Below are 25,520 nucleotides of genomic sequence, written 5' to 3'. Positions count from 1 at the left end.
CTCTTACCTACTAACCACCTCCTCATGGTCTCGGATACATGACTTCTCTTCTGGAGCTCGATCCCTTGTTCCCAGGGACATCTTCCAATTTCCCATATGACTAAAAACTCATCTCTCGTGAAATTTCTATACTCTGGCTTAGAGTCCTTCAACCAGTTTTCCAACTCTACGTCAACCTGGGTTTATTCCCAGACGGTTCGGAGCTGCTCTGGTATTCCCCTCTATTGTTTATTTTCTTGGTTGGCGTGATGACATCACAACTACAATTTTTGATCCTAAAGTAAGTGGCTGCAACAGTCATAGGTTGTGGCCATGACATCATCGCCGCTCCCCTTTCCCCTCACAATTTAGTTCGATCACCTTTTTAGGGTCTATTCGTAGGCTAACAACTATATAGATACAAATGTGAACTTCATCTTGGCTCAAGCAGATCCCAAAATGTCCCCCCCAAGATGACTATTTTTTTTTTTTTTGTTACTCCAAAGAATCCAAAAACAGGGCAGCTGGAAGACCCTTCTCTTTGACTCTTACCTAATTTGTCACCTTGAGTTCCCCCTTGTTCTTCAAAGAGATCTTCTGTAGCAAATTCTAAGATTGTATAAGGCTAAGGCCCCATGTAGTATCCCAAAACCAAAAAGCGCTACGGGAAAAACCACGGCATTGTTTTTCCCACGGCAATTTTCACCTAAAGTTTTTGGAGGTTTCCTCTACAGACTTGCATTTCCGTAGGTGCTATTGACAGCTCTGATTTCCAAAATCTCCATGGTTTTGGAAACCTCAGCGCACATCTATACATTGCACGTATTTTACCGCTGTGTACCGTAATACGCCACGTTTTTTCCGCTGTGTTTACACCACGTGGGACCCCGACATTACGTAAATTTTATAAAAACTTTTGTAGAAAAGGTAGGGGGAAAAAAAACCCCTAGAAATCACCTTTTACTCTACTAAGTATATGAACAGACGCAAGGACGGGAAGAAACGAAAGTAATCTTCGAGTTAAAAATACGTGATTGATTTTTTTGCGAATGTTTTGACATTATTTCTTGCCAGGAAGCGTCTTCAGGCAATTAAATCTAATGACAGCTAATTAAAAGAAATCATTTGTCCCTCATATCGCACTGGAAGGTAGCTGGAGATAAGAGTTGACTGGGGGCAAATACAGCTCTCGAAATGAGCAGAAAATGGGAAAAAGTTTGTAAAGTCTGTAAAGTCTTTGAAGTACGGAAAAGGGGATTATACTGAGCTGCAGTCACGGCCTTCATCGCTATCACACTACAAAGCGCCGTATAGCTGGGCTCTCGTAGGGCAATGACTTCCAACTTTTTACCATAGGGAACAACAATTCACATCAAGGAAACGCTCACCAATGAAAAACGGAGTTAAATTCAATTGGCAAAAATTGACAAAAATTTGTAAAATGTTTAAAGTCTATGCAGAAAAAAAAATCCCCATTAAAATGTTTTTGAATTTTTTTAAATACAACATCAGCATGTTCATATTTGCCATCTCTATAACAGCCTGACCCATAATGTTATTATTATGCTATTATACTATACTAGCATTTCCTGGGACTTCATTTGTGGCGGCCCCCCTCTGCGCGACCTACGGGCGCGCTCCCGCTCGTCAACAGTCCCGCTCCCCACCCTCTTGCTCCCCCCCCGCGCTGCCCCCTTCCTCTAGTTCCCCAACCCTGCACCCCCAACGTCATGCGGCCCCCCCTTGGCCCCCAAGCTCCCTGTGCCACCACCCTGATGTGAACCTCCCTATACTCCCGCATGGCCCCCCTCCCGCGTCAAAGGTAACAGTGCAGATTGACCCTGCGTATTTACCGAATGTGGGCACCCCATGCCGTGCGCGTAGTCTCACACATGTGCCATAGTCCCACGTCGCATACCTGGCAGAGGCCGCTGATTAAAATCTGCCGCTGGAGTCACAGAGCGGCACAGCTGATGTACGCGGTGGTTCCCGCAAAACATGGCTGCATGTGGCCTTCTCTCCGCCGGTCACCCCCTCCCCACAGTCCCCTGGCATGTGGCCCTCCTATTCTGCGCCCCCCCTGGGCACCCCCCATCCCAAACACATCGGCCACATCGGATAGAAGTCGCTACGGCACTTTCGGCTGAACGGACGTTGACGACAGCGGCACAGGAGACCCCCTGCTGTCTCCCGGCGTGCACACACAGCCGGCGCCGGCGAACTACTCCTCGCGGACCCACACCACGGGCGCATGGTCCGGACGCTCCCGAGCTTGCAGTCGGCGCCATATTCTCCAGCATGTACAACGTTCGTAGCGGCGCCCACACAATCCCGCGGCCCTATCGGAAAGCAGCTCAAGGAGAGTGGATGACGTCATCTCGGGTTAGCACAGCGAATTCAGGGCTAGCGGTCGTGAGGTGCGGGCATGTACTGGCAGAATAAGTAGCCTATGTTTCATTTCAGGGTTCCAAGGTATGTACAGTATGTGCCAAATGTCAGCCGAATCCCTGCCGCTGTTTTTGTGTGATTGAGAAACGAACATCCAAACACACAAACCCACAAACACACAAACTTTCACATTTATAATATTAGTAGGATTTCAAAAATTGTAAATAATGTCAAAATCACCATTTTTGTTTACCCCATCACCTAAAAAAAACCAGAACCCAAAGCGATCAATCAAGCATCAATCCCAAAATGACACCAATGAAAACTTTTAATAATCCTACAAAGAAAAACTTCTCCAATGATGAAAAAAAAAAAAAAATTATGGGTTACGGAATTTGTAGGACCAAAAACCAATGCTATTTTTGTTAAAAATCGAATTAAAAATTTCAAGTAACGCTTCGTTCTTATGGTCAGCGTTCTTAAGGGGTTAAAGAGTTGATCCATTAAAAAACATGTATTGCCTATCCACAGGTGATAAGTATACGACTGGTGAGACCTGAGCTGTACGTGGCGAGTACAGGGGTCCCACATTTGAATGGACAGGGGGTCACATGGACACAATACCATTCCAATGTCAATGATACAGAGAGCCAATTCTTGGCTACCCTCTTTAGTCCCGTAGATATAGAATGGCGTGATAGTGAGCATGCTTTATTGCTTCCTTCAAATGACATGGGATCCCCATGATTACTGGGGGTCCTAGTGGTCGTACACATCTACAGCTCTACCTGTAAAGCAGGTGTCCAGTTCAGAAATCATATATACCGTTAGGAAATATTAAGTTAATATAGAGGAGTCCTCTTTTTGAGATTTTCGAGACTGTGTAATACTTCAATTTTCACTGTGGTGGCGCTGCAGGGAAACAGAACTCTTATTCCCAGGTTGATCACTGATCGCTGTGGGTCACAGCAGGAGGCACATTTTAGACACTTTTTACATCTTACTTGGAAAGTGGGTGTAACTTACCTTGAAAGGAGGTGTGGCTTATACATAGCAATAGTAAGGAGGTGTGGCTTATGCCATAGCAATAGTAAGAAGGTGTGGCTTATGCCATAGCAATGGTAAGAAGGTGTGGCTTATGCCATAGCAATAATAAGGAGGTGTGTCTTATGCCATAGCAATAGAAAGGAGGTGTGGCTTATGACATAGCAATAGTAAGAAGGTGTGGCTTATACCATAGCAATAGTAAGGAGGTGTGGCTTATGCCATAGCAATAGTAAGGAGGTGTGGCTTATGCCATAGAAATAGTAAGGAGGTGTGGCTTATACCATAGCAATAGTAAGAAGGTGTGGCTTATGCCATAGAAATAGTAAGAAGGTGTGGCTTATGCCATAGAAATAGTAAGGAGGTGTGGCTTATGCCATAGAAATAGTAAGGAGGTGTGACTTATGCCATAGTAACAGTAAGGAGGTGTGGATTATGCCATAACAATAGAACGGAGGTGTGTACCTCTTTAGAAAGCTTGGTCTAAGCCAGGGGTGCTCACACTTTTTCAGCATGTGAGATACTTTTTAGCTGACCAAGGCAGAAGATCTACCCGGGGCGGGCCTGTGGGCGGGGCAGGGGCAGGCCTATGGATGGGACCGGACAAGCTTGTGGGCGGGGCGGGCGTGTCTGTGGGTGGGGGCTGGTAAGTCGGCGGGGCCAGGTGGATCGTGACAGCATTAGACAGTGGAGTTCTGTGGTTGCCCAGGAATCCCTGGTGTCTGCTTCTTCACAGTGCAGGCTGAGAGTTATCTCTGGACACTAGTAGGCTGGGGCTGTGGCAGCCCCGCCTGCCAGTGTCTGGGGATGACTCTCAGCCTGCACTGTGAACAAGCAGACACCGGGGATCCCTGCATCCTGCGATCAACCCTTACATCCTTTGCGATCTACCAGTAGATCGCGATCGACGTATTGGGCACCCCTGGTCTAAACTAATATTCATAGCCTATCCTAAATATAGGTCACTAATATCACAAAGTTGGGGGTATGACACCCGGCACCCCTCATTGATTAACAGCTGATACCCAGAGAATGGAGCAGGAAGCAGACAGCGCCGTTCTCTCTGTAGTGGTGGAACTGAGTCACTGCAGCTTAGGTATCATTCCAATGAAAGGGAGCTAATCTGCAGTATCTGGTCTGGCCACTACTCTCTGTGGATCGTCTGCTGAGATCGATGGGGTGTCAGGTGTCAGACCCCCACCAGTCCGATATTGATGACCTACCATCAATATTTTTAGCTTGGATACTCTCTAATATTAGACAGCTTAGTAAATCTTCCCCATTGTGTGAATTTTTGTGCCGCGCCGGGTCTTCTCCACCTCGCGTTCTTATACCTCCCCTTCCCCTGATTATACATGCAGCTGAAAGCCCCATTAATGCAAATAGCGGCCGCTCAGCTTGAAAAGTCTCTTAATAAAAAGGGAAATGAGGTGCTTTATGCATCAGGTTAAAATAAATTAATTGTTTTGTTTAATTTATCCCCTGCTGACCCAGTTTTACTTAGTGATCAAAGTGGACACTTTTTTTTCGGTAGATTATTTAGTTATTCAAGACACGAAACGCAGGAGAATTTTAATAAACATTTCCCCCAAAGACCAATAATCCGTGTCTCGGCTGTCTAAAGTAGTTACTACTCAAAAGCCTCCTGACCGGAGGACCTCCAATGTGCCGTCACATACTGCTGCTATGTAAACTCGTATAATGGAGTTGTCTCTGTGGCCAGTGGCCATGTTGCCCTTATGGCCTCCATATCTTCAGCACCATGTTTGGTGCTTCTTCTTTTCTTGGCTTACACAAGGCTCAAAGTAGCGCTGGGGTATCAAACAGATTGGTAAAATAATGGACACCCACGGAGCCCGAGGGACCCCATTGACTATAATAGGGTCCATTGGGTGTTGTAGAAGGGGAGGGGGGGGGGGTAGGTCTTTCATCATAGCTTCTGCATGTTTGCATGTTTGAGGTCCGTGATTGTAAGGAGAAGCTATATACTTGTGACTAGCTGCTTGCTGATAAGACGTTAGTCGTAGACAGCTTTCCTAGATTGTGCTCAAACTTCTCTTTTTTTTGTGTTGGGATCTTTTTAGCTGCATCAAAAACTGTATTTGCAGTACACTCTCCCTGGATCTTCTATATTACTTCACATTGAATTTTCTCAGCTAATTGTATGCTATTTCACAGTTACTCCTGGCAGAATTCCATGTAAAGAAACCAGTAGTAGTAATAATGGATAGGGGAAGGGGCAAACTGCTAAGTATTGTACATGTTCCCAGTAAAATGTGCTGCAGTCATAATGGGTATATTAGCATCCCAAAAAACTGACAGGACACCATGTAGGAAGGCAGAGAACTGACTGCCAAGAAGGCCCTGCGGAAATTTCAACTTCTGACGAAAACTCAGATACCTCTTAAGGGTTAAATGTAGAGATTGCAGCTACAAGCTTGTGATAAAATATGTTATTGTAAAGTTGTCTTTTGAGAAATAGCCGAATAAACGCCTTCCGTCTCTGGTGTTTTTATTTTGCAAGGATCGGGAATATGAAGATCCGTCATATGATTTCAGTGAAGAGGAGCATCTACTACCGCTCCTACAGAGAGAGAGAAAATTGGATGAGACAGTAAGATCAAGTGCAGCAGCCACCCGGCAGCCAGTCGTCTCTATAACACAAGAAGATGAAAATGTTTCTCAAATATTTATTCATATCCAAACTCTACGAGCGGGGGAAGTTTTTGTAAGTACAAAGCTCCAACTTTATAATGTACTTGGAAGGTATAAATCATGTACACCTGCCCACTTGAAGAGCGGCGCCAGAGGATCCACAGGGAGATTCTCACATTTAATCCTGATCTAGTGGTAACTCTGATGTGGCCAGGGTGTCCATTGTTCTGGTCCATCGGAGGTCCAGAATAATGGACACACAGACCAGTAAAATATCGGTCATGATCGTATGTATGCAACAGGTGCAACCTCCATAGCAAAGGGGTTTTTGCTGTGGTCGCTGAATCTCCTCCAGACAGCTTCCTGTATTGCCTCCCCACCAATGCCCTCTGACCCTCTCATTGTACCGTGCCTGGGACATGCAGCTCATTGCTGCACAGAACCATGTGCAAATCACAATCACAATGTATGTAACTATAGTTTCTTCTAGATGTGATCTGGCTTTACATGTTTTGTGATGGTTAGGCAAGACTTCATTCAGATGTATAAACTCAGCAAGTTTTACTGTTAGTTTCACCTTCCTTGGTTAACTACCCATTCAAATACAGGTTTCACCTAGGCTATGGGTGTGGCACACAGATGTTTCTACAACTGCACCCCCAGACATCATTATAATAAATCTTTGCACATCTACATCTACTGCAATTTTGTAGTATATGAGTGTGTGGTGTATTACACTGTACACAGTGCTCATATATAGTGCTGGGTCGGGAGATAAACCCCGCATCATGTCAGTAGGCTCCCTGATGTGTATGATTATTCCTTGACCCTGGTCTATGGTCTCTCACTCTGCCAAATCAGTATCCCTGCGCTATGTTGAGGAGGTCCAAAAGACCGAAACAGCGCTGTCCATAGCTGGGAATCTGTTACTTTTGGAATAGAATTACTAATTTGGCAATTAAATCCGCATCATGATAGTAGGCTTATTAACTGAGTCATGCATGATGTTAAGGGGGCTGTCCCTAGAGGGCAGCATACAGAGGCACTGTTCTCCTAATTGCATCCTGGAAAATAGATTTGTATATTTTTTACCCAGAATCCCTAGCGGAGAAGGAATGACTTATAAGTCTCCGTACGCCTATGTAGGCACACACTCTCCCTAATGTGTATGATTATCCCCTGACCCTCGTCTATAGTCTCTCACTCTGCCAAACTAGTATCCCTGCGCTATGCTGATGAGGTCCAAAAGACCGAAACAGCACTTTCCATAGCTGGGAATCTGTTCCTTTGGGAATAGAAATACTAATTTGGCAATAAACCCCACATAATGTCAGTAGGCTTATTAACTGAGTCATGCATAATGTTAAGGGGGCTGCCCTTAGAGGGCAGCATATGGAGGCACTGTTCTCCTAATTACATCCTGGAGAATAGATTTTCATATTTTGTTACCCATATATAGTGCTGTGAGATAAATCATTGCTGATCCAGCACATGCTGTGAGATAAATATTCACTGATACAACAGGTGCTGTGAGATAAATCATTACTGATCCAGCAGGTGCTGTGAGATAAATCATTACTGATACAATAGGTGCTGTTAGAGCAATATTCACTGATACAACAGGCATTGTGAGATAAATCATTACTGATACATCAGGTGCTGTGAGATAAATCATTACTGATCCAGCAGGTTCTGTGAGATAAATCATTACTGATATAACAGGTGCTGTGAGATAAATCATTACTGATATATGAGATTCTGTGAGATAAATCATTACTGATCCAGCAGATGCTGTGTGATAGAATATTACTGATACAACATGTGCTGTGAGATAAATAATTACTGATACATCAGGTGCTGTGAGATAAATGTTCACTGATACAACAGGTGCTACGAGATAAATCATTACTGATACAATACGTGCTGTGAGATAAAAGTTCACTGATACAACAGGTGCTGTGAGATAAATGTTCACTGATACAACAGGTGCTACGAGATAAATCATTACTGATACAACAGGTGCTGTGAGATAAATCCTTACTGATACAGTAGGTGCTGTGAGGTAAATCATTACTGATACATCAGGTGCTGTGAGACAAATATTGACTGATACAACAGGTGCTGCAAGATAAATCATTACTTATACAGCAGAGGCTGTGAGATAAATCATTAATGATACAACAGGTGCTGTGAGATAAATCATTACTGATATAACAAGAGATGTGAGATAAATCATTACTGATATAGCAGGTGCTATGACATAAATATTCACTGATACAGCAGTTGCTGTGAGATAAAATATTACTGATACAGTCAGTGCTTTGAGATAAATCATTATTAATACAACAGGTGCTGTGAGATAAATCTTGACTGATACAGAAGGTGCTATGAGATAAATCATGACTGATACAGCCTGAGCTTTAGCAGGAGCTCTGATCTTGTCCTTCCAGCTACTGTTCGACTGGCCTACTAGAGTTATGGGTAAATGGGTCCAATGTCCAGTGCAATAATGGTCCAGCAGAAGACACTCAAATGTAAAGGGTATTACTATCTATTTCCTAGGGGTTCTTTGAAGGTGGACTCCAAAATCAGTATGTCTAGTGGACCCAAGAAACCCCAATCTGACACTGGTGCCAGCTACCCGGCGCTAGAACCACACTGACCTACAGAAGAGCCACAGGCACCGGAGAGATTTAATAATCAATCTCCTGTGAGAGCATATAGAATTGGATGAAACACTCAAAGAGAAGCGGCATTTAGTAATCTACTGTATAGCACAGTCATGGCCATAGGCAGAGCAAGACTGGAGCCGTCTCTGTGAGGTCTATGGGAGAATTTTCTAGATTGAAGATTTTCTGCCCTGTGTAGGGAGGAGAAGGAGATGACATTGTGTATTGGTGCCAGAAGTGGGGATCCTATTTTAGTTTTTGTTGGCGCCCCTTTCTCTTCTATGTATACCCATGGTAGCGATGAGTTTTTGGACTCCTTTCATCCCATAGATATGTTTTAAAGCGCTAACGTTTATAGAACAGATGAATAAGTGAAGCTACGAATGGAAGACTCCGGGGTCGTGATGGAGTCGTCATAACATGTCACAAGAGAAGTCTATAAAGTTGTACAAAAATATATATTCATTATAAAATGTCATCTCTGACACTCCGTGAGTTAAGCTGTGTCGGGGTTGCAGGGATGTTCCTGTATTCAATGGGAATTTTTTTGTGACAGGTTACAAATGTCATTAGACACCGACATGTCTGAGCTGTCATGGAGAACTCATCTGTGCAATGTTACATGTGACGTCCAATGGAATTAGAAAAACATCTCAATAGGAGAACGCCTCACGTTACAATTTTTTCCTTAACTCTTTCAAGACACCATATGTTCAATGAAACTCAAGTATCAGTGCTATTTGCTTTAGAATTCCAAGGGATGAGAGAACCGATTTGTAACAAACCAGATTCGGTAAAAAGTTTCCAAAAATGTTGGGTTACTCGCATCTCCTAACCTGTCCAGTGTGGGTTCACTTCCTAGATGGGCCTCCTCTTAGGGAATCACCGAGATCCATTCACAGCCCAGTTATGCCAACGTCATGATGACTACACACTACATGGATCAGTAGCACGTCTTAGTGGTCCCCTGGGGTGGTTGACATGATTCAGGAGGCCATAAGAGACCCCAAGAGGGCAATGACTCGCCAACCCCCTGGGCCTCTGCTTATTATACTCTGGGATATCTTCACTGTAATAATTTCAGTTCTAGTCTGCAAATATTTGCGAGACAAATCTCATAAGGTTCGCTAAACACGAGTCGTAATATTTAGGGAGTCTGTCACTAGAACTGTCCCTAAGGACACAACCCCGTAAGAGGAGTGCTTTGGTCTGATTTGGAGACAGGCTCCCTGTATCATTTATATTACGAGAATGGGGATGTCCAGTTATGGATATATTCCCTGACCACAGGAAAGGGGATAAGTGTCCAAATGCTGGTGGCCCGGTTACTGGGTCCTCCAGTGATCAGGAGCATGGGGTACTAAAAGTCCCCCTAAGGCCTCCTTGTGAATAGAGCAGCAGTGAGCATGCATGACCGGTGCTCTATTCTCTTCTATGGTAACTTTCGGTCCTTGACTTCCAGCCATTGGACACTCATCTCCTGTCCTTTGGATAAGGGATGAGTGTCCATAGCGGCACAACTCCTTCAACAGTTCTTCAGATGGATATGTTGAAAGTGGGAAGGACCAAATTGTGATAGACAAACCAGAGAATCTCCAAAACCAAAGATCTTGTGGGGTATTCCCAATATGTATACAAAAAGTGACCCAAGGTGAACTGGTAACAGGGTCATAAGAGTCCAAGGCTCACTGATACATACATGTGTAGGGCACAGCCAAAAGTATTTCAATGGTAAGCTGATTTCTTCATCATGGTCTGGACCATGGAGGAATGGAAGAAGACAACCTGGTCTGATGATTCACATTTTCTGTTACATCATACAGGGCCACTTAACCAAATAGTATGACACAATGAAGAAGAGTCGGTGAAGGGAGAAGATGGCTGAAGATCCTGGGGAACATGCCCTGGACACTGCAAGGGAAATTATATTCTCTGAGCAATGTTCTTCAAGGAAGCCTTGAGTGATGGACACCAGGTGTTACTCTGACACGTGCCATGTATCTAATCCCCCTACACCTCTTCATTGCAGCAACCTTAAAAGAATCTCCCCAACTCTCATATGGGAATGAGGAACACGTTTTTTATGGATTTTTCTGCTGCTATCCTCAGGCCGATTCTGCCTCAAAAATCCACCTACAAAAACATTTAGTATGAACTTACCCTAAGACTGCTACTACACTGCAAAAAGTCTTCAGGAACAGATTGAAGAACCTGTCAAAGAGTTCAAGGTATTGAGATAGCCTCCAGATTCCCCAGGTCTAAATATGTTCTGTGGGATGGTCTGGAAGAATTTAAGATCCATGGTGGTCTTGCTGTGCAACTTATAGGATCTCCTGTTGACATTTTGGTGCCTGATACTTAAGGTCACCTTCGAAGGTTTCATGGAGTCCATGCTTTGAAGAGTCAAAGTTTTTATTTTATGGTTGTTCGACCTCGTAGTCTTGTTGGGGTTGAAGGAACTCATTATTATATCAGAACCTCAGCCCACAGATGGATCCTAGAGTAAATTGTCCAACCTCACAAAGTCTTCGTAAGGATTAAAAACAGTAGTCGAATCCATCATCCATGACCTTGTTGAACAAAATATTAGAAATTGGCCAAGTTCGCCCACCACATCAGTTTCGGATCACAGTGACTAGACCTCGGTGGTCATGTGGGATGAGCAGACATCATACAAGGCCTCGATGGTACAGGAAGAAGAGTATCCAGAAGAGACTAGAAGGGAACGTTCACTGAACACTACAATGGAGCCCAAGATGACGGAAGGTCAATATGTGTTTATCATTTCACCACCCCTCTCCAAGGTCATCACCCTATAATATAGTAGCCATTTGTAGTGGGTGAACCCCATCTTCGATTTGGCCTTTGGTTTGCTCATCTCGACAAAACATGGACCTAATAGGATCGTTGTAGTTGATGAATCTTTTTGTTCTTTGTCTATTTTTTTCCTTATCGTTTTCTGGAGATAAAACGGGTCTTAATCTTCTCGTCGCCGTACGATCTCATCTTAATTCCAAGCGTTTGTAAAATGTAATCTACCATATGGAATGAAAATGAAGCTAAGAGATAGGTCTGCGCTCTTTTTCTCCAGGCAATGGCTCACATTATGCAATGCAGCTGAGTAAAGATGAGTAAGTTGGATATGAATTAGCCGGCTCGGGATAAGTGTCTTCTGATGTGCGGTTTCCAATTAAAATCAGTTATTGTGCCTTCATCGCCACTTTTTGGAATATTTTATTTCTGATCTTTAACTCTGCTTTGACTAGATAATTATAATTGTATGGGCCCATTAAATGGCATCAGTATGCGTGTCTGACATTGAAATGCTTTTATCACAGAATGGAACACGATGAAAGGAGCAGCCGAATATCACCGATTCTGGAATTGTCTTACCTTACTTGGCACTCGTGGAGTCTTTACAACCGATCCATGACCAAATCATAGAAAAGGGGACAAAATAACAACAGCAAAATATCCTGTAACAAAAAAATGGGCAACTCTGGATCCATATTTTCCATTATTTTATCTTGGGTCTTTATTCCTTGACGAATTTTAAGAACAAATTTTTGGCATTTAATATAGAAAAAGATGACATATTTTGCAGGACAGCTTGTATAGTTTCTAATGGAACCATTCAATTCTCGATATAATGTATTGCCAAATGGTAAAAATAATAGGAGGGGACGGAGCGGAGTGGAGGGGGCAGGGTGGAGCAGAGGGAGTGGGGCAGATCGAAGGGGGCGTGGCGGAACGGCGTTAGCAGGCAGAGAGCAGGCAGGAAGAGGACCTGCTCTCTGCCTGAGCGTGAGGGGAGGCCACTGGAGCAGCGCTGCGTCCAGAGGGCCTCCCCAATCCACCGCTCGCTTCCCGTGCCGGGCTGCGAGACGGTGACGCTAAGCCAGTCCAGGACATCTTGTCCTGGACTGGCTTAGGTAAGCAAAAATTCCGCCCCCTTTGGGCCTAATCTGGAGTGGAATGCCACGATGAGATGCCAGTGCTAACAAGAGGTGTATTTTATTTGGGACATGGATCTTTTGGGCCCCCTCATGGTCAAGGGCCTGGTATATAATCCTAGAGCTGCACTCCCTATGGCCAGACTGCAATAATCTAAGGAATAAGATGGAACCAAAGTCAAAGGATGGACTAAGGAAGAACACCAGGGGTAAAAGTATAAGGACCAAGGGACAATATGGAGTCTTCTTATGGAAACATGGAGATTTTCTTATGAATGATATAGAATGGCTCCAAAGCAACAAAAGTGAATTACAAGAGAGAGGTAATAATATTCCTCTGATGTAAGGAGCGATCTGACATACTGTAGACCACAAGACACATCATATTGTATGGGATATTAGAGAAATCTAGTAACTATTCCCATAAAGATCTTGGCCCTCAATGCAAAGTCTTTAACAAGCACCGACCGCGATCCGTATATACAGATATATCCTTTCTTACCTTTCCTCCTAGCAGGACATGTCCGGATACTGTACTCTATCTGTGTATATGAATTGAGCAGCTTTTGAGATATACAGTCACAAAGTGATATGCTATCTTTGTATGAACATCATGATATTAGGTTCCATTGGTTTCATGAGAAATTGGTGTCCTTATCCAAGTTAGATCTAAGTTAAGGGTAGACATACTCTGTGATATCCCAAGAATACTTGACTTTTGGAGACTGTGAAGCTAACCTCCTGATGACTATAAGGCTTCATGCACAAGACCAAGTATCTAATCCGAGTGTGTTCCTGTATACCGTTGCGTTCTGAAATGTTAAGATTATCCTATTCAGATCTGTAAGAATGGACACATGAACCCAGAAGACCTGCAAGACACTTGTCTTATACTCATGTTGGAAAATGGCTCCATGTGAAGCCTAAGGCCTTGTTCACATCTGTGTCAGTAATCTGTTTGGGGAGTTCTCATGGGGACCCCCCGGACGGACTACCGAACACATTGGCAAGCGGTGTACAGTGAAAGTACATGGACCCCATAGACTATAATGGGGTCCATGTGCTTTCCACATGGTCTCCGCACAAGTCATGCGGACAGGAAAGTAGATCGTGAAGTAGTTTTCTGTCCGCATGTTCCATGCGGAGACCATGCGGATAGCACACAGACCCTATTATAGTCTATGGAGTCCGTGTGCTTTCACTGCACACCGCTTGCCAATGCATTCGGTAGTCCATTTGGGGGGGGGGGTCCCCATGCAGACTCCCCAAATGGATTACAGACGCAGATGTGAACGAGGCCTAAGGCTATCCGAACTGGTCTTGTGGAGCATAGGGAAGATTCCCAAAAATATTCCTTCTCCTTCTGTATATCAAGAGCCATGTTTTACAGAAGAACAATATTGGTTCCACCAGACCAAGTGGGGACTTTTTTGGAGGCTGAGATCTCGAATCCTAATTGAGGATCACACATTGACTGTTGTGAGTCCTTCTTATGGTCCCATTTCTTGAGAATTAGGGCTAGTACTTGATCTTGTTCTCCTTCCTAACCCCTTTAGGAAAGATGGTTGGTGTGGCCCATGGACTAGACGATTTTGCGGTAGAGGGTTAGAAGATCTAACTACTTATTTGACCATATATGACCCTGGTTCCTCTCCATGGTTCCATTGACAAATCCAGTGGCCATAGTACTTGCAGTGCAAAAAATTACCCAAAATGTCTCAGTATTTCCAGACTATACGCTATAGAAAAAAATATTCTCAGATTCCCAAAAATATTCCTTCTCCTTATGTATATCAAGAGCCATGTTGTACAGAAGAACAATATTGGTTTCACCAGACCAACTGGGAATTTCTTTGGAGGCTGAGCTCTCGAATCCTAATTGAGGATCACACATTGACTGTTGTGAGTCCCTCTTATGGTCCCATTTCTTGAGAATTAGGGCTGGTACTTGTTCTTGTTCTCCATCCTAACCCCTTTAGGGAAGAAGGTTGGTGTGACCCATGGACTATTTCCCCAACTGATGTTGAGGTAGTTGGCTAGAAGATCTAACTACTTATTTGACCATATATGACCCTGGTTCCTCTCCATGGTTCCATTGGCAAATCTAGGGGCCATAGTGGGAACTTCTTTGGAGGCTGAGATCTCGAATCCTAATTGAGGATCACACATTGACTGTTGTGAGTCCCTCTTATGGTCCCATTTCTTGAGAATTAGGGCTGGTACTTGTTCTTGTTCTCCTTCCTAACCCCTTTAGGAAGGAAGGCTGGTGTGACCCATGGACTATTTCCCCAGACGATGTTGCGGTAGAGGGTTAGAAGATCTAACTTGACCCTGGTTCCTCTCCCTGGTTCCATTGGCAAATCTAGGGGCCATAGTACTTGCAGTGCAAAAAAATTACCCAAAATGTCTCAGTATTTCCAGACTATACGCTATAGAAAAAAAAAATATTCTCAGCTACTAGACTTACGCCATCTCATTACAAAGCCGGCAGATACCAATCTGTGACTTTTACATGAAAGAAAATATTTTTCATGGAAGAAATTGGATCCAGTTTTGCCATTTATAAAGCTTAGTTTCCCATTAAAATAAATCTGCCTGGCTAACTTGATACGGGGGAATGGAGTAGGCGTCGAATTCTGCGTCTAATCTGTTCCCATCTTCCGCTTGTATTTATACCGAAATCCTTAGTAATAGCCAGCCCGGACGTTGCGATTTATATCTACTACGTGCCCTTCTGGTTACATAATAGAACTCAATTAATGAAACCAAAAAATTTAAAAAACAACATTAAAAAAAGAAAAAATTTCCAGATTTCGAAGCTCCGTCACCTTGTTTTTTCTTTGTTTCTCTACATTGTGCTTCATCTCATTAAATAAAGTACTTTGTTAAGAAGTCGAGGAACCTGCTGACCTCATTAATAGAAGAGGGTCAGCGGCTCGGCCCACAGGGTGCCATAGCGGCTTTCAGATAAATTTCACAACAATCCCGGGCTTAACCTTTAAAGAAAAATAAGCAGAGGCGCTTCACTTAGCCGAGATCTGAAAAGTTTATCTGACTTATTGGAGGCAGAACAAAGAAACAAAGATTAGGCCGGGTAAAAAAAAAAAAAATTGAAAAAAATTTATAAAAAATAGCATAAAACTGGTATGCAGAGATAAAATTGACAAATACATCTCAGATAGTGGAAAGGTTGATAGGAGTCTGACTTGGACTATACCGTGTCATGCCCGGATTCTCAAACATTGAGGAGGTTTTCCAGTTAATAGGATTTATTTTTTGATAAAATATTTTATTTGACACAACAATTTGCTATTTTTGACAAAAAGAGGCAAATGAATATGGGCCACAACCTACTGGAGGGAACCAGGAGAGGTGAGTAGTAGTGTTGTCATCGCTGGCCAGGAGCGTTCAACCAACTCCTCCACCCACCTCCCAAGTTGGGGCAGGGTTAAGGGGGCCTGCGGTATTCCTAATGGTGGTGATAGTTCCCCCCAGGGCAATTCCGGTTGTGATTAATACAAGATCAAGATGGAACTGGATGGCATTGATAGAATTTTTTTGGACAGGATGTTGATCCACAGACTTATTTGGAATTGGGAAGGAATATTGTTCTCTGATGTGGCAATTGGTGTCAGTCTCGTGTGTTTTTTGTGCCTTTCCCTGGATCAACTTGGTAGGTTTATAGGTTGGACTCGACGGACCCAACATGTTACAGTTGGCATGATCATCTAAGCCCCTGCACTTCTGGGCCGGGCAGTCTTTGGACCGGGGTTGAATGAGGAATGCCCCATCCAAACTGAAGAAAAGGGGTAGGTGAGTATAATTTCCCTTATAGATTTACCCCATCCTTGGCCCACCATTTAGTTTTTAAACCTTTTAAAGTGTACCTTTCACCACCTTGGCCAACTTCAGTTCTTTGTACCTTTTAATAGGAGCCCCTCCACTGATTGTGGAGCAGTTAGAATTTTATCTTGGCTGCCGCCATTCCTGAGCAACCAATGCAGTCAGTTTTATTGCCTGCTATGCCCACTAGATCCTCTAATGTCAAGTGGGTGACATCAAGCAGGAGTAGGCAGACAATGTAAGAGCTATGAGTCCCACCCCCTTGCCCTCCCTGATGGCACCCACTTCACATTAGAGAGTCTAGTTAGCAAATCAGGCACCAAAACTAACAACATTGATTGCTCAGGAATGGTGGGGGCTAAAGAAAATTTCTAATTGCTCAGGAATGGTGGAGGCTACAGGGAAAATTCCAACTGCACCAGAATCAGTATGGAAGAGTGTATTGAAGGATGAAGGTTCTGTGTAACTAATTTTTTTTATGGTAATTGGTAAATTCCACTAAATTGACTCAACTAAATTAGTTGACCAAACCTCATAGATTTAAATGCAAGTCCAAAATACCCTACATTCTTATGGGATGAGTGAGATTCTGCAGCACAAAGTGGCATGACGGCGCACACAGCACTATATAAGGGGCGGATACTGTTTTTTAACTCTTTTTACCCTACCTTCACCTTCTGTTTATTTGCAGACTTCTCATTAAATTGGATATAACATGAAATTTCAAGCTCCATGAGAGAATCTTGTCTAAAAGCTAAAGTCCAAAATTACAGCGCATTAGTCCGTACCCCCTATGTTTATAACAGACAAGCGTCATTTAATCTCGGGGAGAGGAGCGCCTGGAAATCATTCTCTTACACGCTGATTTAAATCTCAAGTGACGATTATTTCAATTGCTTATTTACGGCAGATTTTCTGACATTTTGCAGAGTTACAGCAGTTTAAGACCTAAGTACCAGCAATTTTCCATAACAAGTTTTCACTCCTCTCCGCAGAGTCTATAAAATATTGTATAACAAAGACGATTTGTGATTTTCTTTAACAAAGAATGAATGTAGTTTCTTAAAGGGATTAACAGTAGGGCTAAATACTGGGACCCCCACCGATCACAAGAATGGAGGCCCAAAGTCCCCTGTGGGAACGGAGTAGGCGTGTGCATGCGTGACCACTGCTCCATGTACTTGGGACTGTGTACAGGGCACTCTCAATCCTATAGAAGGGAATGGAATGCAATGGGGGGGGGGGGGGGGTCATATATGTGCGTTATGGCCCTAATCACACAGGGGGACTTGTAGACCTCTCATGATTGACTGTGCATATCTGTGAAGATGCCATAGCCATTCCAAGTACATGGATCTATCAGGAGTTCATGACTAGGCTGGTTTTAGAGGGGTTGGCAAACTGGGCGACTGCCCATGGCCACTTTTTCTAAGAGACTCCATAGGAAATGTGTTAGGAACCAGATGCAACAAATAACTCAGTAAGTCCTTGGAAACTAGAATCCCCAAGTGCTGAGGCAAAAACAGTCCTGGGTGTGCTTCGCTCTCCTAACCGGAGCGGAACCAGGCCCTGGAGTTCTTCACCAGAGCTCCTGATGGTGGAGTTGGACTTGGTAATAGTCCGAGGCCCGGATCTGCAACTGTCCAGAGAGCAATGTACATCCAGTGAACCCCAAGTAGGAGGACCTAGAAGGACCCAGACACTAACCTTAGAATGAAGTCCAAGAGAGCAGGAAGGAATGGAGTCGTAGATGAGCAGGAGGGTAATCCAGGGAATACAAGCAGATACCCGAGGAGCAAATCTGTGGTCAAGCAAGCAGGGTCGATAACTGGAGGTCACGAGGTAGCAGAGGAAGAAGCATAGTCAGGGAAGCCGAGTCATGCACAGGAGGTTAACAGAGTAGCCAAATCAGGATCCAAAAGGGAGGTCATGAGGAAGCCAAAGGTCATACACAGGAGGTCAGGAAGGTGTCAAATTAGGAGGTCTGTAAAACAATCCAGGAATCTAAGAGCAGGGACAGGATGCAGGAAACAGGTGACAGTGAGGCAGGAGAGGCTCATCGCTAGGGAGCTGATACCATGGGGGAATGAATAATCAGCGTAAATAGCCTCAGACCCGCTGCTGATCCCCCTGGCCCGGAAGTGCTGGCAACACAGCGGAGACTCCGGCCCGTCCTAACTAGAGATAAGCGAACAGTAAAATGTTCGAGGTTCGATATTCGTTTGGAGTAGCCCCTCAATATTCGACTACTCGAATCAAATATCGAACACTATTATAGTCTATGGGGGGAAAATGCTCATTTCAGGGGTAGGTAACATTCGATCAAATTATACTTACCAAGTCCACGAGTGAGGGTCGGGCTGGATCCTCCGAGAAGTCTTCTCCGTGCAGCGTCCCCGCGGCATCTTCCGGCTCTGAATTCACTCTGCCAGAGCTCTTTGGTGCAATACCAGCAACCTCAGTGCTCCAAAGAGCTAATTTGCATATTGACAAAACAGTTCATAAGTGACAATGTGACAAAGCAGTAAGTGACAATGTGGTTCTTCTCTACAGGGTCTGGTTTACACCATTTTTGAAGACACGTTGGGCATGGCTTTGGTTTCTGATGGAGCGGAATGTATTGTCATATCGAAGGAATTCTTTAAAAAACAGATGACTGAGGATTACATCCATAAATTGTCAAGACAAGTAAGTTCCGCTCGTGTTAACCATTCATTGACTTTGGATTTTTTGCAAACTCCGTTCAGCTGTATAGATCAATCGCAATCTTCCATATGGGAAATGAAGTCTCAGGATCTGCAAAACAGAAACATGTGTCGAGCCAAGATTGATAAAAATTTGCTTTTTTGCACAAAAAGGGACCATTCATGGACAAGACTCAAAACAGTTACAAGTACATTACACTCCAAGGGATGACTAGGATACTGTAACCCCGGTGTTGTGTCCACCCATAGCCCAGGAGCGAGCTATAGTTTCTCGTGCACAGGGCTATAAATACTTTTTTGTGCTGGTAGTGTTTGTATGACTATAGGTCTGTGCACATGTTTGTTGCACCTTCATTGGCTTGTAGGTTGAGTCTGTTGTATTGGAAATTTTTAGTAACAGGGAACAACATTTAGGCCGGGTCCCCATAGGCCATATACGCCGCGATTTGCCCATGGCAGAAACACTGCAGTGTTTTAAAGTACAGGCAAAGTGGATTGGATTCTAGCGATCCCCATGACCACTTTGTGCTAAAAACCGTGGTAAGGACACGCTGCGATTTCCAAAACCGGTGTGGGTTTTGGAAATCGCAGCATGTCAATTATATCTACGTAAATGCTGGCAGTTTCCCCATAGATATCATTTTAACAGAGTTAAGAACAGCAATGTGTTGCTGCTGCGGTTTTGCCCGCAACGCTTTTTGGCTGCGGGTCATCCCATGGGGCCTTAGCCTTAAAGGGGGTTATTGAGCTTCCAAAAACTATCTGCAAATACATTCACAACACTGCTACATCCTCACCGTTCCCTTGTGCACCCTTTGCTTGGCTTTATTTTACTTGCTGCTCCTTGTATCATGCAGTGAATCTGTGGATAAACTACATTTCCCATGATTCATCTGCCTGCTCTCACTTTCTCTGTACCCCTCCCTGCAATGGAATAACTGGTAACAAATCCCTCCCACATCTGAGGTCACATGTTGCTGTGATGTTTCATTTGCTGGCTGAACTGCTCACAGGGAGGGGTAGTGAAATTGGAAACAAACACTACTTTTCCCAATGGATAGCCGTATATTATGGGAGATTTGCTTCTTACGCTGCTCTGTCTGGAGTTCATATGGTGGTCACCGAGACCAGAAGATAAGCAGCCGCTAAGAACCTGAAGAAGGATACAATAAGAAACCATTAGACAAATATACTCTCCAGTGCTGTATTATTGGAGGCTTTTCTTGACATATTATGACCATATTTCCCGAGCTTCTTATCTCCACTAATGCGTTTATTTAGTTTTTTTTTAATGGTTTAGTTAATCACCTTTGCTTTCACCTTTGCGCCTCTTAGGCTTTTATAAATGGACTGGCGGTATAATTATCTGTTTTGTATTCATTCGCTTCCTAAAGTGACTTCAATTCGGTAAATCTATTTTAATTACTACTTAAGCTTCCTTAAGATATTCCGCCGCACAGTCTGGACAGTCGCCCCATTTAATGTATTAAAGTATTCACCGAGAATAGCAAAAAAACAAATGACTGTTTCCACTCTAACCTTCAGATCTCGTCACTTTATCCGCAATTATCTAGACGACGAATTTAAGAATTCCAGTCAGAAAAACCCCCTCACATTCAGACTGAATTACATTTCTGGGACACTTAATGAAGACATTTGGAGTGAAATGAAATAGGTTGTAATATATTAATTTTTCTTCTCCCAAGGTGACATGAGAAAGGAAGATAGAATGGGATTTCAGTCTTTTTGTGCTTTGTAGGGAGGAAAAAAAAATCGATATTAGTTAAAGGGCAACTCTAACCATAGTGGTGGTACAAGCTATCAGGATGTTTTTGACATTTTGGGTTAGGACTTGTCTGGTTAGGTGCTAGATTTGTTCTGTTTTGGGTTCAGCAAAAAGTTTTGTTTCAAGTCGAACAAGTTCGGCACAAACCACACTTTAAAATGGCTTAAAACATAGTGTCTGGGCCCCTAGGAACCTATCTATAATACATAGTGTATAACACTGTCAGGGCTCCTAGGAACCTATCTATAATACATAGTGTATAACACTGTCAGGGCTCCTAGGAACCTATCTATAATACATAGTGTATAACACTGTCAGGGCTCCTAGGAACCTATCTATAATACAATAGTGTATGACACTGTCAGGGCTCCTAGGAACCTATCTATATAACATAGTGTAGAACACTGTCAGGGCTCCTAGGAACCTATCTATAAAACATAGTGTATGACACTGTCAGGGCTCCTAGGAACCTATCTATAAAACATAGTGTATAACACTGTCAGGGCTCCTAGGAACCTATCTATAAAACATAGTGTATGACACTGTCAGGGCTCCTAGGAACCTATCTATAAAACATAGTGTATAACACTGTCAGGGCTCCTAGGAACCTATCTATAAAACATAGTGTAGAACACTGTCAGGACTCCTAGGAACCTATCTATAAAACATAGTGTAGAACACTGTCAGGGCTCCTAGGAACCTATCTATAAAACATAGTATATGACACTATCAGGGCTCTTAGGAACCTATCTATAATACATAGTGTATAATACTGTCAGGGCTCCTAGGAACCTATCTATAAAACATAGTCTATAACACTGTCAGGGCTCCTAGGAACCTATCTATAAAACATAGTGTATGACACTGTCAGGGCTCCTAGGAATCTATCTATAAAACATAGTGTATGACACTGTCAGGGCTCCTAGGAATCTATCTATAAAACATAGTGTATGACACTGTCAGGGCTCCTAGGAACCTATGGAACTGTCTCTAGGTGCCCATGATCAGCTGGTCATGGCAGAATAACTCTTGAATTAAACAACTGATTTTGCCAAAGAAATTTTTTGACTATTTAGATTAAAGGGGTTGCTCAGGTAAAAATGTGCAACCCTTTAAAAGTTTAAATAAGCTGAGAGCAGCTCCGGTGTCCTCCTGCATCTCCTGGCTCATCGGCTCCAGCAACATCTTCCAGGATTGTGCTGAAGCCGCTGATTGGCTACATGACTGCTGAGGCCAATCAACGGCTTCAGCCCAACGTTGGAAGAAACCCAGTAGAGTAGATGACGTGAGAGACCTGGGACCACAAAATCATATATTGCCCAATCGTAGAGTAGAAATTGCTACTTATAAGTGATTTCCGACTCAGGATTACAATAGAAGAGAACACCTCTGATCCATCATTGCATCCACTACTGACGAAAGATGATGTCACTGCTTATCAAAAATTCAAAAACATCAGAGGACACCAGCTGTATCTTACACCAGTCCCTATACAAATCCTTTGGTTGTTTCGCCTTTGCTAACACTATATTTTACCTTGTTGACCTTCTCCACCACTATCCTGTCGCATTCCTCGTAAATGATGGCGCTGACAATGGCGACAATGTTCCCTGGACGCTGTTTTTGTGATATTGCTGTATTACCGGAGCTGCCAACACTCATGGCTCTGCTTCATCAATTGCACCTGTAGGACAAGAGCCCGGTTTGTCGATCAACACGGATTTATCTAGATTAAATTCCAGTGGCTGGACGGAGGCTGTAGGAAAAAAAAATTAAATAAAAAAAATAGAAAAAAAAAAGTTTTCCAAATACTCAAATCTTCTCTGCCACTGTCTCAGAAATGTGCTTAGGTTTTGCTTTCCGTGCGAGCGGCTCTATCAATTTTAGTGAGGCCCCGCTCCCGTCAGATGTAGTTTTGGAACAATCCAGTGTCTCTCATTTCATCGCTACACAGGGAAAAATCATTACAGTGTTCAGTGAGCGTCCATACAAGCCGAGGAAATCTGCATCCAGGCGCCGGCAAATGAGGATACAAAGGGAATTGCTTCTAAATTAGAGGGAATGGGAGGCCTGATAAATGTTGTATCAAAAGGCGCTGAGACGCAGAGGAGGACATTAGAAGAAATAGAAAAAAAATTACAGGAATGAAGGAAAGTTTTAGATCTGAGCCTCCTGTATGTGATGGATCGGAATATCAATTGTCTAATATAATGATGTCTAAGATGCAAAACATTCTGCTGCTGTGCAACCTATCCATAAGAATCTATCTATCTATCTATCTATCTATCTATTTCCTATCTATCTATCTATCTATCTATCTATCTATCTATCTATCTATCTATCTATCTCCTATCTATCTATCTATCTCCTATCTATCTATCTATCTATCTATCTATCTATCTATCTATCTCCTATCTATCTATCTATCTATCTATCTATCTATCTCCTATCTATCTATCTATCTATCTATCTATCTATCTATCTATCTCCTATCTATCTATCTATCTATCTATCTATCTATCTATCTATCTCCTATCTATCTATCTATCTATCTATCTATCTATCTATCTAACTCCTATCTATCTATCTATCTATCTATCTATCTATCTATCTATCTCCTATCTATCTATCTATCTATCTATCTATCTATCTATCTATCTATCTATCTCCTATCTATCTATCTATCTATCTATCTATCTATCTCCTATCTATCTATCTATCTATCTATCTATCTATCTATCTCCTATCTATCTATCTATCTATCTATCTATCTCCTATCTATCTATCTATCTATCTATCTATCTATCTATCTCCTATCTATCTATCTATCTATCTATCTATCTATCTATCTATCTCCTATCTATCTATCTATCTATCTATCTATCTATCTATCTATCTATCTCCTATCTATCTATCTATCTATCTATCTATCTCCTATCTATCTAACTCCTATCTATCTATCTATCTATCTATCTATCTATCTATCTATTTATCTCCTATCTAACTCCTATCTATCTATCTATCTATCTATCTATCTATCTATCTATCTCTCTCCTATCTATCTATCTATCTATCTATCTATCTATCTATCTATCTCCTATCTATCTATCTATCTATCTATCTATCTATCTATCTATCTATCTATCTATCTGTCTGTCTGTCTGTCTATCTATCTCCCTATCTATCTATCTATCTATCTATCTATCTATCTATCTCCTATCTATCTATCTATCTATCTATCTATCTCCTATCTATCTATCTATCTATCTATCTATCTATCTATCTATCTCCTATCTATCTATCTATCTATCTATCTATCTATCTATCTATCTATCTCCTATCTATCTATCTATCTATCTATCTATCTATCTATCTCCTATCTATCTATCTATCTATCTATCTATCTATCTATCTCCTATCTATCTATCTATCTATCTATCTATCTATCTCCTATCTATCTATCTATCTATCTATCTATCTATCTCCTATCTATCTATCTATCTATCTATCTATCTATCTATCTATCTCCTATCTATCTATCTATCTATCTATCTATCTCCTATCTATCTATCTATCTATCTATCTATCTATCTATCTATCTATCTCCTATCTATCTATCTATCTATCTATCTATCTCCTATCTATCTAACTCCTATCTATCTATCTATCTATCTATCTATCTATCTATCTATTTATCTCCTATCTAACTCCTATCTATCTATCTATCTATCTATCTATCTATCTATCTATCTATCTCTCTCCTATCTATCTATCTATCTATCTATCTATCTATCTATCTATCTCCTATCTATCTATCTATCTATCTATCTATCTATCTATCTATCTATCTATCTGTCTGTCTATCTATCTCCCTATCTATCTATCTATCTATCTATCTATCTATCTATCTATCTATCTATCTCCTATCTATCTATCTATCTATCTATCTATCTCCTATCTATCTATCTATCTATCTATCTATCTATCTATCTATCTATCTCCTATCTATCTATCTATCTATCTATCTATCTATCTATCTCCTATCTATCTATCTATCTATCTATCCATCCATCTATCTACCTGTGATCTGTATCTGATCCCTCACACTTCGGTATATCACACATTAATCCCATATATCTCAGGTTTCTCTTCAGGAGAAATAGGTATTTGGTAAGTTCATTGATGATTCTTTATTAGTCAGAATGTTCTTGCTCTTTCCCTTCTGATTGTCATTCCGGATAAATACCATTAAGATTCAGGACAGAACTTCTAAGTAAGACTGACTGCTTGTTTCTTGTAACTGGAGCCGGGAACTTTGGCAATCTCTCTTTTCAATTTTTTGATTTGATTAAACACCCAAATCCAATTGTCGTCATTTAGCTGTAATATCATTGTGATGGTAATGCAGTGGGAGCAGGCGCTGTAATCCTGATGGGGACGGGATGGAGGGGGGGACGGCTCTGACATGATGATTCTATTACGTCTGACACCTGTCACT

At 42.3% G+C, this 25,520-nt stretch overlaps 1 protein-coding gene across 1 annotated transcript in view; it reads left to right on the top strand.

Annotated features, from left to right (window-relative positions):
- The window catches only part of CNBD2 (cyclic nucleotide binding domain containing 2), a 125,016-nt gene that overhangs the window by 95,664 nt on the left and 3,832 nt on the right, over positions 1-25,520 (top strand). The window contains exons 16-17 of the mRNA XM_075266432.1: positions 5,936-6,139; positions 19,085-19,219. Coding sequence (XP_075122533.1) covers positions 5,936-6,139; positions 19,085-19,219 — 339 coding nt within the window. The remainder of the gene's footprint in view (positions 1-5,935; positions 6,140-19,084; positions 19,220-25,520) is intronic.

This window comes from Leptodactylus fuscus, chromosome 2 (assembly GCF_031893055.1).
Source record: "Leptodactylus fuscus isolate aLepFus1 chromosome 2, aLepFus1.hap2, whole genome shotgun sequence".
In the NCBI taxonomy this organism is placed as follows: Eukaryota; Metazoa; Chordata; class Amphibia; order Anura; family Leptodactylidae; genus Leptodactylus; species Leptodactylus fuscus.
The sequence above is the reverse complement of the archived record's forward strand: the minus strand, read 5'-3'. Positions and strand labels throughout refer to the sequence as shown.